Raw genomic sequence first — 17,151 nt, 5'->3', positions numbered from 1 at the left:
CCCCCCCAGCGAGATGAGTTTTCTCTTGGGTAGGTGAATCCCGAATAAACTGTCAAAGATAGCCTTGATGGATAAGTCTTTCAATCTCCTCTTTTAATTGCCTACAGGCTTTGACAGTGTGGCCATGACTACGATGAAAGTGGCAGTATTGATCTTGATTTCCTATGTTCGGCTTCAAAGGATGTGGCCATTTCACCGTATCTTGATCTCGAACAGCCATTAATACATTTGCTCGAGAAATATTAAGAGGAGTGTACTCTTTCTCCTGTTGAGGTTCTCATCGTGGCAATGGAGGCCTAGGAGGTAGATTATTCTTCCCTTGCTTCTTTCATTGTGAGGATGAATTATCCGTCTCAGATACACCCTTGCGCTTCCCATTAGTTTGCTCAAATTATTTTCTATGGGCATTTATGGCTTCATTTGTCGAGATTTGAGCTTCTACACGATGAATCAAATTGGCATATGAATGAACAGTGTCGCGCATGAGTGTCGAATAGAAGGGGCCAGGGTGAAGGCCTCCAATAAAGACCTCTCTCAATAGTTCAGGATCTACTCCTGGAATTTATTGAGCTTTAGTGGAAAATCATTGAAAATACTCCTTCAATGATTCTCCTTCATTCTGACGGATCCCAGCGAGGTGGGAAGAATCTTTAGCTATCCTTCTATTGGCTACAAACTGCTCGACGAAAGCTTTGGCCAATTTGACAAATAAGGGGATCGTTCGGAATGAAAGCGAATAGAACCACGTTCGAGCCTGTCCTTTAAGGGTGGCAGGAAAGACCTGGCAAAAGAGGGCTTCCGAGGCTCGCTGAATATGCATGATGGTTCTATAGTGGTCGATATGCTCATATGGGTCAGATGCCCCATCGTAAGGCTCGATGCTGGGCACTTTGAATCCTACCGGAATGGTGTGTTGAAGAATAGCTTCAGTTAGAGGTGATGACTCCTGGAAGTCCCTCTATTGGAGAGTTAGTCTCACATCCCCTCGGGGGAACACTTTCCGTACCAATCTTCGTAGTTCATGACATATAGCATTATGAGGGAGCTCAGCAATGTGTGGTTGGGTTGAGTCTTCTGGGAGACCTGGAAGAACGCAAGGCTGCCGAGTTGAGGGCGAAGGATGTGTAGAACTTGTTGTATCGGCAAGTTTGTTATCCTGTCGTGACTGCAGACATCTTCTTGGTGGAGGAAGATGTATCTCCACCTGAAGATGTTCGAGTTGAACATCTTCGGCTAGTGGTGGAGCTTGGGGGAGAAGAACTTCCTCCTGTTGTAGTTTTGCAGGTTGCCTAGTCTCTCGTAGGAGTTGAAGGATCTCGTTCTGAGATTCTTCCATTTTTTAGATCCTCTCTTCTAGGGAGGGTCCCGAGGTTCCTTCTCTAGCAGCATTTTGCCTCCCAGGATAAAAAGAGGCAGACATCGGACGTCTATGATTCATTGACTGATTTCTGGACTGGTGGGAGTTGGAGCGGGAAGCCCCAATGATACCACTGCTACGTCTGTTGATCATTGTAGCAATAATTGAAGTTGTGGGATAATGCTTCCCATAGATGGCGCCAAACTGTTACGGACTAGAATATACGTGGCGATAAAGTAAAAAAAATTCCTTCTCAGCATTATACGGATATCTAGCACACAAACAGAACAGGAAAAGAAACACCATTATTTTTACGTGGAAACCCTGAAAGGGAAAAAACCACGGGCCTCGCCTAGTTGAAATAGTTCCACTAGTATTTTGTTTGAAATACAAGAGTCTGACTTGTCTATAAAGCTAGGAAGATCATATTACAATAAATATCTTCTAAGTTGATATTCAATTACAAAGTTGTGCAGAGTTCTTGCGCCACTAAGGAGATTGGGCAGAATTCAGGTGTCGTCCAAAAGTTGGACTGAATTTTAGCGTCACTAGGGTGGCGGGAAGAACTCCGGAGGCGGCGGTGGTCGAGGAGTTATTCCCTCCTATCCTTCTCTTCTGTTCTTCTCTTCTTCTTCCTTTCTTCTTGCCTTGATCCCCTCTCATGAGAAATGAGGGGTCTATTTATAGATTTTATGGAGTGGCATAACTCGTAAATAGGTGTGAGATCAGGGGCAAGTAGGGAGTGGTCGAATGGACGGCTGATATTGAATCCCTTGATCGTGCACCATTCATCAGATATTTGAAGGTCTTAATGATGTCAGAATTTGGTGATCTTGGGCTCGTTGGATTCATCTCAACGATCCGTTCGATACGACTATAAGCTCGTTAAAATCGAAGACCGTTTGGTAACTCGAATTATGGTAAGAACTTTCCAACAGCACTTCGGGTGCTTGATTTGGGCTCAAATTGAGTTGAGTTTGGTGTTGTTGGGTTCGTATTTCCAAGACGCTCAATTTGACTATAAGCTCGTTGAAATCGGAGTTCAAGTGTTCCCAGATTTAATTTTTGAAGTTTTCGGCTTGATATTGCCTCGAGATTCGTACTTGATCAAAATAATTTTTTGAGAATATATCAAGAACTATCTCCTTTTACGAAATTCATGGCTTTTTTTTAAAAACATATAATGTTTTCAATGGTTTAACACAGAAACTTAAATGTCAAAATCTGGACTGAAGATATATGGAATTGGTACTGGAACTTGCTTAAGTTAATGTCCCCTAGAAGATCAAAAATTAATATGTTGTTCATTCATTTACAAATTACAACCAAACACTGCGAGACAATTTCTATTTTATATGTGAAAAGTTAAAGAAAAGATAATTTGAGCAAAAAAGTGACAAAAGTCTTGCCTTTTCAGTAAGATGAACCAAATTAAAATGAACCACCATAAAAAAAATTCCTTATCATAGTTGAGAATTCTTATTCCTATTTTATTTTATGTTATTTATTTAGTTTCTACACCAAACTATTCTCATCAATTGGAATGGCATGTAAGAAATCACAAAACCAATAATTGTGTTGTAGAATATATGAATCCAGATAAAACATAGAAATAATTTTTAGCATGACTTAAGGTGAAATAAATGAAATGATAACAGTTAATTCAAATATTTTCATGTAACTTCAAAAAAAGGAAAGAAACAAATTTAATATCCATAATTTTGCATGCGAGTCCACATGAATTGAGCAATTTCATCCCTTTTATCGAGCCATTCTCGTGAATCTTCTACAGCTGCTTGATCTCTACTTCTAAAGTGACTCCTTCTAGCCCATTCATCCTCGGATTGAATGAACTCATCCCCACCTTCTGTAACTATCCAATTATGCAGTATGCAACAGACAATCACAATTTCAACTTGAGTTTGTAGAGGAAAGTAGGGTTCACATTTTATAATTGTGAAATGGTTTTTCAAGGAACCAAATGCACGCTCAACAGTAGTGCATAAGGAGGAATGTTGTAGATTAAAAAGCTCATTTGAATTTGTAGGTTGAATAGAACTAAACTCCTTCAAGTGATATCTTGTGGCACGATATGTTGAAATAAAACCATTTCGTGTGGAATAGCCACCATCAGCTAGATAATATTTACCTGCTGGGACACGTAAACCATCTGATCTTTCTAATGCATTTTTAAGTACTGCTGCGTCATGAGCAGAACCTTCCCAACCAGCAAGCACATATGTGATTCTTAAATCAAAATCTACTGCTGCTAAAACATTTTGTGTTAGGGATGGTTTCCTTTCTCTAAACGCGACTTCGTTCTCTTTTGGAACCCTAGCTTTAATATGAGTTTCATCTATCACGCTAATACAATCCTAAATTTGACACAAAGTATATTTAGGATTCCGTAATACATAGAGAAATTTTAATTGAATAAAAATTGATTTTACGTTGAAAAATGGCATGAACCTATTACTTGATTTAATCTTATATGGAGTTTCAGGTGGTAGAGACTTGATAAATTCATTGCGTAACTCCCCTACAGCATGTAATGCAGCTTTGAAGTACCTACTAACAGTTTCACCAGAGCGATGAAAGTTAAATCGGATGACTCGGTTACGAAAACTATGCCCGAGTGTATCTAATAACATTGCAACTTGTTCCTTGTCCGAACATTATTGTGTCTAACAACAATCCTCGTGTACGCATTAAATCACATTATTTGAAAAAAGGCGCTCGCCTCATGAGTACCATGTCAACACAGTCAGAATCACATTCATTATACAATCTAGAAAGATATGTGTCACGTTGTATATTCCGTTGAGGATCATAATTTTTTTTTCTTTTCGAATCTTCGATCTGCAATAGTACACATACTGTACTAATTGCAATATAAATCACTTTCATCACATCATTATATTTTTTTAATTTCACGGAGTTCAACAACATCTTCCAATGTCTCAACCATCTTTGTAACTAATAAATTCAACTTAAAGCAAAAAATATATAATTAAATCATCCAATTTCAACATAGACATGAAAAATAAAAATATGGTAGGATGTAGATTAAGTTATTGCAAAGGAAATACAATAACAAAAAAGGATAACTGATGGAGAAGGAAAATGAATAATTTTAGTAAATCAAACAATTAAAAACATCCATTTACATATTGGACATAAAAACATATCATTCTAATTTAATTTGTTCACTGAATTTTGGTTTATCTTAAGTCAAAGATGAAGTTAATGGTTGAAACTAGGGATTCCTCTATCTGTAATTGCATTTGAATCTGCACTTTACAATTTATGTCAAATTGAGAAAATGTCTTAGTATCTCACATTTTCAAGGAATTGCATCATCCTATTGACAGGAGAGGAATGGTTAGAATTTCAACAAAATAAACTTACAATTATGCTATTTGAGAGCTTCAAATCCCACACCTTTCTCCTCTCAGGAAGCCTTCTATTTTGGGCTTGTTTGAAATTACTAATCATGTCTTATATAAGCTGATGAAGTTGTTAAATCATCATTTGGTTGGCTCTAATAATCCGTAAATAATGATTTCAAACTTCACAAATCTTTTCAAAACTCCCACAAAAATATTTAATTCATTTTTCGCATTCACAATAACGAACAAAATCATTACTTTTCAAAGCATATTTTCTACATACAAGCAATCAAATTAGTTCTTAAGAAGATGCTAAAACCATTAGAATTCATCACATCATTAAAAAAATAGGTGCTGATTGCACAATTTAAATTCAATGGGAAAGACGAATATAATAATCAATAGGTATGTCTGTAAATATTGGAGCTCTCAAAAGTTGTAAGAAATTTTTTTGTGGTCCTAAATTAGTTGTAACATTTTCATGCTCTCTGGGTCGTGCGAACAAGGAGAGAGACCGGAGGAAAGAGATCTTCCACTGACTGGGCTTGTGCTTGTGAATCAAAGGAAATCGGACGAGGGAAATGGCTCCATGTGTTTCAGCTTCTGGAATCCTTACTTCCGATGAAAATGTCGCAAATTCCGCTCGGACAGGTAAAGGGAACGTCGTTGAAGGAGTGAAGTCGAACGAGAACGAAGGGGCGAAGAAGCTCTCGTGCAATCTTACACCTCATGCGAAGAAATGAAGCCGAACAGCAACGACGCGAAGGAATTCTTCGTCGAGCGAATTTATAACCCGCTCAATATGAGCGGATTTCTAATTCGCAGAAAACACACACCGTAATACACGCCTAATGCTTCAGGGGGTTTCCTTTTATTCCGCTCAAAATTAACCAAACAACCAAATTTAATAAATACATATTTGTTTTACTTTATACTCTAATTCCGCCAACCAAACAGAAATACTGCCGGGCGACCCACCGTCGGGCGTGGCCTCGGAAAGCACGTGATTGTGAAAGATCAGATCTGTGAGAGAGGGTAGAGATGCAATTTTGACATCCGACGCGAGAACGCTACCAGTGTTTGGATTCTCAGATCAGTCGCCGATCAGAGTCATGATCTCGCAGTTCTTTGTCCTCTCTCAAAGAGGCGACAACATCGTTTTTCGGGATTGTAAGATCTCTCTCTCTCTCTCTCTCTAGGGTTTTTTAGTAGTTTTCTATTGGCACGCATTCAGATCTTGGATGGGCCCTGCTTAAGTAGTAGTGGGCGGAATCAGAATATATGGGACTTTAAGGCTCGACTCCTGGATCTGTCTTCTCTTTGGTTTTAAGTTGCGGCCATGAAGTCCCGGAAAGTCACGCTTTTTTTGAATTCATGGATCAGAGCTGTTTATGATTAATGTGGTTTTTGTTTCTCTGACTTTATTTTCTATCGGAGTTTTGATTTCACAAGGATTGAGTTTAAAATTTGGTTTTATAAATTTCCTCTAGAAATTTGCATTTATTGCTGAGATTGATCATGAATTTAACTATTCATTTACAAGATTTGGTGTTACATTATAGTTTATATTGCAATTTTAGGGAAGTTCTACGGAAAAATTTCTGGTATTTGAGGTTGACGTACTTCCATCACCTGATCCATTTTTCTTTGGCATGAAGTACCTTGTTTAATGCTCAATCATGCATCATCCATATGTAATCAATGCAAAAAAAAAAGTGAAACAAATTCACAATTTATTGAAATCTTTATTTGGGAGATCCTTTTGAGTATTTCACCCACAACTCTTTGGGCTGTCTAGTCACACAGAAAAAATCTCATAGAAATAAGGTTCTGATTGGGGTGATTGTAGCTATTAAAGTATTTGTAAAAACTGCATTGAGAAATTTTTTGAAAGTTATTGTCGGTCTTTTAGACTTTCTCCCTTTTGAAGAAATCGGATCACAACATCCTTCTATCTACCACATTCTAGTTTATTTGATTACAAAAAACTACTTCTCACAATTTATTTTTAAAAACAACAAGAAAGTTATAATCAAACAAAGGTATGACTGTTGTTTGAAAGCAAAGCTATGGAGAAACCGCCCCAAATAGACCCTAGGGATATATGGTAATTTGAATGTAGTTTATTGTTTGGCTCGACATGGAACAAATGTTATAAAATTTTATCTTTGAAAATCATTTTGAGTGTTACAACCATAACTTTGGGTACCATCTTTAGTAAGGTAGGGCTAGCAACAATGTAAGCTAAAAATTGGCAGAAGGTACTCATCGTGTACAAGATTGTAAAGAGTATAAAGATCCTTTTGAACCCAAGAGCCTTGTGGTCCCATTCTAAATGTTGTGAGCTTCGCTGCTTCAAAATTAAAACATACACACATACATATATATATATGTATAATTAAACTTATTTAAAAACTGAACTAAGGGCTTAGTTTTGTAGTAACATAAGTCACACTTAATCAAAACTATCACTCAAAACAATTTCCTGACTTCATTACCTTCATGTTTCTTAGCCCAAACACAATTTAACCATTGTGTATGGGTGAACACAGCCTTTAAAGTGTCCTTTGCTTCCAATATGTTTTGTAGAGTCAAGTATGACGTAACAAATCTAGCATCTACAGTTCGTAAGAATTTTTTTTTTTTAACTTCATCATCAAAGTCAAAACCCAACTACGATTGTAAATAAATTTGCTAATCTTCTTAGCTTTTGTCAAGACATTATTACACTGAGACAACTCATTTGTCAAGACTTTATGTAGCACATGGAATCAATTAAATATGATATTTCGTTTCCATCAACTCATTTCCTATTGCCTTTTAAATAATAGCATTGCTAGGAACTTGGACCACTAAATATTCTCTAGTCTCCTCTATAATTCTATCAATAAGTTCAATAATGACTCTAAATACTTCACCTAATATAGTGCTACAACAAACTTCAAAAAGTTGTTGTAGGGATTTTTAATTAGAATATTGATCAAACTCCTATTTTTAATTTCAGACTAACCATCAGAATTCAGAAATGATTGTGACTCCAACTTTTGTCTAGATTCTCTTGATCCCTTCAACAACTTTCTCAGTGGTATTCAACTTCTTTGATATCTAGGTTCTGAGCTTATGCATGTATGGATGTTTAAGGTCTCGCCGATAGGAACATATAGAATGAATATGTTGACATAGGATAAAGAAGTTATTACATTAAATGGAATTACATCTTCTTAGAATAATCTACCGATATCCATACAAACATGCCTACAACAACAGTAGCAGCAACAAGCCAGCAATAGCAACAACAATAGGTTTTTATCCCACTACATTGGATCAGCGACATGAATCCTTTTTCTCCAGTTTGTCCTAGTAAGAGTCAAATTTGCATTAAAATCTAATAAAAAAAGGTTATTTTAATACTTTTTAGCGAAGTCCTTTTGGTATACATATATCTTTCTTAACATAAGCTCGATCTAATACATCTACTCTTAACAAGGTCATTGAAAGGTTGATGTTTTATCTGACAAAATCATCTAAGACAACTCTATTTAGTCTTATCTGCTACCAGAGCAACTCCAACCTTTTTGTGTATATGCTTGTTTCATATTTTATCTCTAAGTGTAAAACCCCTCGTCCATCCAAGCATTCTCATCACTATAACAATTCACTTAATTTTATGCTTATCTTTTAATGGCCAACATTATGCTCCATAACGCATTGTAGGTCTCACCACCTTGGTAAAAAATTTCCCTTAGGTCTGAGGGGCACTTTTCTATCACACAACATGCTTGATGCATTCCTCCACTTCAATGATCCAACATGAGTTCTACTAATAATATCTCCATCTATTTCACCATTACTTTGAATAATGGACTTAAATGGCTTTACCCAATATCACAATTCCACAATTAGATATATTACTACTAAATTTACACTCCATGCCGAATTTAGATCTACTCAAATGAAACCCCTTAAACTCTTAGGTTGATCTCTATAATTCAAGTTTTCCATCAACTCTCCCTCTAATTGTATCAACAAGAAGAATATCATTAGCAAAAAGCATACACCAAGGCACATCTTGCGATGTCTAGTAAACATTAATGACCAAAGCAAAAAGATATGAGCTTAAAGATGATCCTTATTGTAGTCCAACTGAAATAAGAAAATACTTGATCAAACCACCTTGTGTTTGAATACTAGTAATAGCTCTTGTATACATATCCTAATGACTTGATTATTATTAATTCCTTTCTTTTCTAGAACTCTTCAGAGCATTTCTGTTAGAACTTTATTACATGCTTTCTCATATCAATGAATATCATATGTAGATCCTCCTTACTCTCTCTATACTTCCCATCAAACTTCTCAATAAATATGTAGCTTCCATAGTAGACCCACCCGGCATGAATCCAAGTTGATTTTGAGAAACATTAATATCACTTCGTAACCTATGCTCAATTACTCTCCCATAATTTTAATGTATGACACAAACTTAATTCCTCATAATTCACGCATTTTTGTGCATCACCTTTATTCTTAAAAATAGGAATCAATATATATTTTTTTCACTTTTTTTAACTTCTTTTTAGTCTTCAAAGTAATATTAAAGAGTTTATTAAGCTAAGAAATTCTTTTGATCTTTTGAGCATTTTCACACTTCTATTAGAATGTTATCAGGTCATATTACTTTTCCATAATTCATTTTTTTTAACATCTCTAACATTGATTTTATTAATACGATGATGAAAAATAAAAATCCCTATTTACATTTAGGGTTTTAAGATCACTAATGCCAATCATATCCTCACAACCTTCATTAAAAAATTTATCAAAATATTTCATCTACTTATGTTGAATAACCTATTCTAAAAAAAATACTTTTTGATGACTAAATCCTTACTCTTATCTCTTTGCTTGACTAACTTATACATTACATCTTTGCTCTTTTTAGTATATACTCTATTATATAAATAACTAAAAATTAAATTCTTTGCATCATATATTCTTTCTTAGATTCCATAAGGGCAATTTTATATATTTCCCAAAATTTTAACCTTTTACATCTAAATTAATTTTTATTACAAAGCTTCATATTTTTTATTTTTTCTTACATATTTTTATTCCACTAGGTCTTATTTTTTAAGAAACTAATTTTCCGAACATTCTTGTTGTAAAGTCCCAAGCCTTGGATGAGAATTTAGAGGATTGCATTAGGTATTCCATATTCAACACCTAGCATAATACTTATCGAATAATCATGACAAGAATCATTTAATACATACAAACATGCCTACATGTATTTATTATATTTTGAGAGGATATTTGATTGGCTACCCATGTACCATCATTCTTCACATTCTTCATATATTTGTGTATTGGTCCCCTTGCACCTCTATTGAGCATTTGTAGCAAATAAGATTAGTCCTTACCACTAGGCCTAGTAACATTATATGATCTGCTATAAACTTTGTCATCAAGTTATTTTAATGTCAAATGCTTTGATATGGTCTCTTTGTTCATGTAAGCATGAATCTACTCCCAACTCTTGAGACACTTTGTCACATTTTGCAACATTCTTATAAAAATCAAAGAGATGCCCTTTCATTCCAGTTACATCATTGGAATAACATTGTCATAATTGCACTTAAAAAAGATGCATGCCTTTTTACTCCCACCAATTTACATTTGCATACTTTGTTTCCACGTCAGATCATTTCTATATTTCATTGAGTTTTTCTCAAGACCTCTAACCGCTTTAGAAAACCATAAATTGAAAATTTAATTAAAAAAGATTGCAAAATGTAAAATATTAGAAATAAAGGAAACCCAAAACTAAGAAAAGATTTTTCGGTTCATGAAAGAAATATGGCTATTATTACGAGCAACATGTGGAGATATAGTAGAGGAGAACGGGATGCACCTCTTGTTTATGGCGTAGAGGTGCATCTCAGCCTTGTTAAGTTGTACACCTACCTCGTCAAGGTCTCTATGAGGTGTATGCCTCATGGAAAATTTTCACAGAAAGGACCGAGGCATATACTTTATTGCACAATTTAAAATAATGTTTCATCTGTGTTTGTACTTCCCTTGAAGGCCAAACTTTGTGGTGTAGTTCTGTGCAGATTGTCCTTGGGGTTGCCTTAGACTGCCACTTCTTCCACCAATTCTCAACACAACCCATCGGATAGAACTCTTGGCATAACAATTGCTTGAATTTTCCCCAAGTCACCTCTTAATATCTATTCATCTTTAGATGGATATTCCGCCATACTAGGGCATGATGTTTTAACTTTAGTTGGGAAAAGGCAACCTTATCAGAGGTGCTATACCCATACATGGTGAATTAGGTCTCCAACTAATGACTCATACAACTAGCTTCTCAGCTTAACCATTTGTCATATGTAGGAATCTCTTTTTTGGCTGATACTTTGAATAATCACGTTCATTTCCTCTTCTTTATCCTTTCTATACATATTTGCGTCTGGCATAGGAGGACAAGGAAATACAACTTGAATCACTAGTCTCAACAATGGTTGTTGCATTTTTATCTACTCCTTTGTGATAGTCATCCGTTCCATCAGTCTAGCCTCTTAACCAACTATATTTCGTGTGAAATTGTTATTAGCCATTGTTTGACTTTCTTCTTCCTTTTGCCCTTGTCTCTTTCTTGGCTTTCGATGCAGCTCTAAGTTACGAAGTGGCTCTTCTTTGTTTGTTTATCTTTTTTTTTTTGGTAGCATGCACCAAGGAACCTAGATCTCATTGATTCGTAACATTCTTTTTATAGCATCAGTATCCAAGTCCTAAGTGGATTCGGATTTTGCACTTGGGTGTTGTAGTGTAGCATTGTATAAGGTATATCACTCAATTATCACTATTAACGGTTGAGAAATAGAGTTCTCTACTTACCTACCTAAGAAGATTAAGATCTCATGAGGTTTTTCTACGCTCTTACTCAAAATCCCTTCCAATTAGATCCTTTAAGATTTTGAAGAAAAAAAAAGGGCCAACGCAACAAATTAGGGTTCATACAATTATATGAGAAAAAACAATATCCTTGAGAATTGATTCTAGAATGTAGACTTCATTTGGAAGAGCATTCCCAATTTAAAAACAAGGCTTTGGTTGCAGAAACCTCCAATATTTATTGTCTACTTAATTATTCTTCCCTTTTGATATTTTCCATAGAAATAGTATTTTTTTGGGTATGTTAAGAGAGATAGAGGTAGCTTTAAAAAGACTTGATTAGAAAATATCAGAAATTATCTTGTTTTATCAGATTTAAATGAAACTTTGACTCCTAACATACCTTAAAGTTTTGATGTTGTTATTGTTGTTATTGTGTGAGCAGTTCGCTACTTTTCTTACCTATTTTATGATATGGACAACTACAGGGATTCGGAATTTCCTCTCTGGATCTTTGCTCCTGTGGCTGGAATAGAGGACCTGATGTTCTGCCGCTGTAGGCTGAAGGCATGGGCACTAGGGAAGTTAGAGTGTTTTTGGACTTTTGAGTCAATTAAGACAAATTCACACACACCACATACGCAAACTTCAAATCAAATCCTCTTGTTTGAGAGCTAAAACTCTCAACCATTAGATCAAGTGAGCTACTGAAAGGATTTAGCAGCTTCAAAGAGACAACTTGAAGTCAGAGAAAGGTAGAGGGTCGATTGTTAAAAAAATTGGAGAGAATTGAAATTGTAAATTTGATTCAATCTAAATTAAGTGAACTACAAAATAGCCTGTTAATTTTCTAGTTATAGAAGTAGGATAGAAATCACTAAATTTAAATCAAAACTTATCTTGAATGAATAAAAAAACACAAAAATAGCTCGCTTCCTAAACTCCAGCCACTAATCCAAAATTGAAGGCATGAAAAGCGGTTGACTTGCACATTTCAAGGAAATCTAACTACATCAAATGAGAAGCAATTATGTTTCCTAAATTTTAGGAATTGATCCTAATTTTTAAAATTGGATAATTATGACTTAAATATAGGCTCAAGATTTAAATAATAATTTTGCTATATATCTATGTCTGATGGGCCTAAATTTACGGACTCTTTGCACTTTTTTCTCCCATCTACAAAGTTTTCTTGGGGCATCAAAAGCTGTGCTCAAGTAAAAAAAATGCTGGTGGGCCGTATTTCTTTGCACTGATTGGTTTATATTTGAGTGGAAGAGTTCTTAGGGATCTTCTAAAGTTACCTAGAGACCCTCCCAGATTACAAATACCAACTTGCATATGTCCATAATTTAGAGGTTAGAACGGTTAGAAAAAGTTCTAGGATATTTTTCTTGAGGTACTATAGTGATCTATCTATCAAATAAAAGTACCTCTAGTGTTGCTTTATGTTGTATATGTCCCCTTGTTTCTATTTTCCCCTCTCTTAGGCAAGTTTATCTGTTGTTTTTGAGTCTTCTTTCACTAGTCAACAAGCTAACCATAGGATTCTTCTCCTGGATTTCTAAAAACCGCAATTCAAGATGTTTTCCTTTGCTGGATGGCAAGCACATCCGCTTTTTTCGTTCTGGACGGCAAGCAGTTGTTGTTCCTACTCCCATTTCTGGAAAAGGAAAAAAAAATAATGAAAACAAGCAGCTGCTGCTTTGGCTTCCTGCAGAGGCCACGACAGCACCTAGATGTCCATAATAAGAACAAGTAGCCATTGTCTTTCGATAGTTTAAATAAACCACAACAGCAGGTGTTCCACACTTCCAGCAGGGATATTTACTTCACGGAACTGGGCAAAACGAGACTAGAGGGACTGCTATTCTTATCTACAGGGCCAGGGAAAAGGCTTCGTGAAGGTTTCCCATTTTCAGTGGATACATCAGCAGCACAGGAGAACAACGTCGACAGCAGCTTAATGCTAAAGAGACTTGAACGGAGTCCCGTGGCTTTAACTACAACACTTGGGAATGGCTACCCTCGGCTTCCAGCTGCAGCACCTGGGATCTGCTTCATTGACTTTTAGCTACAGTCCCAGAAACTGCTGCCACTGGCTTTTAGCTACAGTACCCTGGGGCTTTAGGAAAACAAAGGATATGAAAAAAAAGATGGAGGAAAGGACTGTGGACAATTTCTAGATTAAATTTACTGCATTAATCAGGGATTTAATTAAACAATTTAAGAAAAGATAAGATCTAATCCAGACATAAATAAACTTCACAGAAAGAAGAAATCCTGCCTGCAAATAATAAACTAGATAAAAATCAAATTAAAGGACAATTCTAGCAGATTTTATTTGAGGTCGGAATTTATAATTAAAAAAATAAGCTTATTACATAAGTTTTCAATTTAATTCTGATAATGCGGTAATCTAAATTTTAATGCAATGAGTCTCCTTGGTATGAGTCTGATTAATGATCTAATAGTGCCTTTGAACTCCTGATGAATCTTCTTTAATTTCAATGTCGTGATATGAAAATCAACACCATCAAGAAATCAAATCATTAGAACTTCAGCAAATATGAGCTTCTAATCACTTTATGATTTGATGCCTAAATTGAGAGGAAAGTTTTTTCTTGTAGTCTTTTTTGAAGTGAACGGTTAGATTGTCTTGACTACTCTCTTCATTATCTTATCTTAAATCAATTTCGGTGGTCTTGTGCCTAGAGAGTTATGGATCATAGACTATTCTTTTTCCAACATAGTGAAGCTGGGTTTGTTGATGTAAATCACACCAGTAACATTCATCTGATGCATGCTTGATGACATCTTCTGCATACGCCCTCACGAAATGGATACCATCCCAAGAAGTGTGAGGAATTATGCTGGTCCTGTTGTAAACTTGTTGTGAATGGAATGCAACGAGATATGGAGCTTATCCTACCGGAAATTAATGGTTATGTCGCAATAGGGTTGCAGCAAATTTCCTTAAAAGGTCCCAACCAAAGACCAAAAATATTAAACACTTGCAATTATTTTTCACCAATTTTATTGCCAGTGATTAACCCCATGTTCTTTTGGTTTCTAGAAAATTTATAGGAAGAACAGGGAACACCATTTACTTGACTGTATCCTTAATTTGTGATTGGCCAAGATATGTGATAGATCGGCGACTAAGCCAGTGATGTAACCTAAAGTTCTATAGCCAAATAGGAGAACGCTAGATAGGCAACAGAACACTTCCTTCAATAAGATATAAACCAGCACAAATAGAATGAAACTTGATAGTAAACAAATATAAAAAAATGATTAGGAACCAATGCAAGAAAACAAAAAACTAAAGCATAAAACAAACTACACTCAGAACAACCTAGAAAGGTCACCTCACATGCAAATATGAAAATTAGAGAATGGTGCTCAAAGGGAAAATCAAACTAGTCGTTTGCCACAAAAATCTTGTTCCAACTTCAGTCGACATTCCTCCATCAAATACGAACAAATAATAACACCTTACACTCACTATATTTGGAGAAGAAAGATATAAGTGGAATGGAAACTGTGGAGATATGAAATATATAGAAGACCAGGAAGAAGAAATAGGTGTAGGAAGAAGATAGCTCTCAAGCTAGGAAGAAAACCCTTAGGTTTGGAGTAGATTTCAGCCAACAACAACCCCTTTTCTAGCAGTAAAACAACCCCTTTTATAGGAGAAATAAAACCCAACAGCCCACATAAACGTGCCACCTCAAATAACTAATAGAAGCCAAATCAAGACAACCACTTTTGGAAAAGATAAAACATTAGTATAGGAAATAGCGGGGGGGGGGGGCGGTCAAGGGACGTCCACTCCATTTAAGCAGAAATCGTCTGTGCATTCCATGCCTTGTCTGGGTAGTACGGATGTCCAAAACATTATCAATACAATAATTTTTTATCTGAGTTGGAATGGTAAGAGGCAAGGTCTCTATTTCTACTGAATCAGTTGATTCTCCTTCATATGTAGAAAGGTCGGCAACATTAAACACAGGAGAAGTTCCAACAGAAGGTGGAAGATCCAACAGGTAAGCATTTGTTCACAATCTTCGTAGTATTCGGTAAGGACCAAATTTCTTTTAACTTAGTTTGCCAAATGTACCAATGGGAAGGTGCTGTGTCAAAAGTAAGCCATAACTAAGTCTCCCTCTTGAATTTAAGTCCAATGAATCTCCTTGGTATGAGTCTAATTAATGATCTAATAGTGCCCTTGAACTCCTGATCAATCTTCTTTAATTTCAAATCGTGATATGAAAATCAACACCAATAACAATCTCTATCAAGAAATCAAATCATTAGAACTTCAACAAATATGAGCTTCTAATCACTTCATGATTTGATGCCTAAACTGAGAGGAAAGTTTTTTCTTGTAATTTTTTTTGAAGTGAACGGGTAGATTGTCTTGACTACTCTCTTGATTATCTGATCTTAAATCAATTTCTGGGTCAATTCTTGTGCTTAGAGAGTTATGGATCTTAGACTATTCTTTTCCCAACATAGTGAAGCTGGGTTTTTGATGTAAATCACACCAGCGACATTCATCTGATGCATACTTGATGACCTCTGCTGCAGCTACTTCAATCTTCTGCATACGCCCTTACCATTTGGAGGAAATGGATACCATCCCAAGAAGTGTGAGGAAATATGCTGGTCCTGTTGTAAACTTGTTGTGAATGGAATGCAACGAGATGGGGAGCTTATCCTACCGGAAATTAATGGTTATGTCGCAATAGGGTTGCAGCAAATTTCCTTAAAAGGTCCCAACCAAAGACCAAAAATTTTAAACCCTTGCAATTATTTTTTACCAATTTTATTTCCAGTGATTAACCCCATGTTCTTTTGGTTTCTAGAAAATTTATAGGAAGAACAGGGAACACCATTTACTTGACTGTATCCTTAATTTGTGATTGGCCAAGATATGTGATGGACTGGCGGTTGAGCCGGTTGTCCCCATTAGGGTGGGTGGTGGGCAAGATGAGAGGGGGAATTGTTTAGGGAAGTTTTAATTACAATTGAGAGGGAAATAATTAGGGAAAGATATCTAATTTGAATTCAAATCTGAGTGGGAATTATTTAATGTAAGCCCAGGGGAGTTAATATTCATTATGTAAAGAGGAATCAAGAGAGAATTATTTAAGAAAGTTGTAATTATAATTGGGAGGGAATTAATTAGGGAAATAGATCTAATTTGAATTCAAATCTGAGAGAGAATTATTTAGGAAAATAGGACTAATTTGGGAGGGAATTTGGGGAGCCTATTTAAGGCTAATTATAGAGTGATTTAAAATTATGCTTGAATTTGTTGGAATTAGTTTTGCTTAGGTTGAGTGGATTCTAGCCGACGGCTAAGGATTTGAGAGAGCTGGATCTTCCTCTCTAATTAAAGATCCAAGTGTATTTTGTGTTTTTTTCTTAGTTCTTTTAATAAAAAAGAGTTATTGTGTGTTCTTTTTCTTAAATTTCTTGTGTCGTTCTCTGGTTTTGCTG

General features: G+C 35.7%; 2 protein-coding genes across 3 annotated transcripts in view; one reads left to right on the top strand and one right to left on the bottom strand.

The window, feature by feature from the left end:
• Positions 1-3,063: 3,063 nt before the first annotated feature.
• LOC110094325 (protein ALP1-like) lies at positions 3,064-4,008 on the bottom strand. The gene is made up of 2 exons (XM_020819534.1): positions 3,808-4,008; positions 3,064-3,732 (listed from the first exon to the last, which is right to left on the bottom strand). Exons 1-2 carry the CDS (start codon positions 4,006-4,008, stop codon positions 3,064-3,066), a joined length of 870 nt encoding a protein of 289 aa, XP_020675193.1.
• A 1,674-nt stretch (positions 4,009-5,682) lies between these two features.
• LOC110094323 (AP-4 complex subunit mu) overlaps positions 5,683-17,151 on the top strand; it is a 42,784-nt gene continuing 31,315 nt past the window's right edge. For both annotated transcript variants that reach the window (XM_020819531.2, XM_020819530.2), the window contains exon 1: positions 5,683-5,916. In XM_020819531.2, the coding sequence (XP_020675190.1) occupies positions 5,859-5,916 (58 nt within the window). In that variant the 5' untranslated portion in view covers positions 5,683-5,858. The remainder of the gene's footprint in view (positions 5,917-17,151) is intronic.

Source organism: Dendrobium catenatum, unplaced genomic scaffold, assembly GCF_001605985.2.
Source record: "Dendrobium catenatum unplaced genomic scaffold, ASM160598v2 fragScaff_scaffold_1539, whole genome shotgun sequence".
Lineage (NCBI taxonomy): Eukaryota > Viridiplantae > Streptophyta > Magnoliopsida > Asparagales > Orchidaceae > Dendrobium > Dendrobium catenatum.
The sequence above is the reverse complement of the archived record's forward strand: the minus strand, read 5'-3'. Positions and strand labels throughout refer to the sequence as shown.

What these genes read in the sequence shown, in the direction of transcription:
- LOC110094325 (XM_020819534.1), bottom strand. Translation starts at nt 4,008, where the DNA reads ATGTTATTAGATACACTCGGGCATAGTTTTCGTAACCGAGTCATCCGA. An exon ending in GGTTCATGCCATTTTTCAAC is followed by an intron (nt 3,733 to 3,807) that starts GTAAAATCAATT and finishes TGTCAAATTTAG; the next exon opens with GATTGTATTAGCGTGATAGA.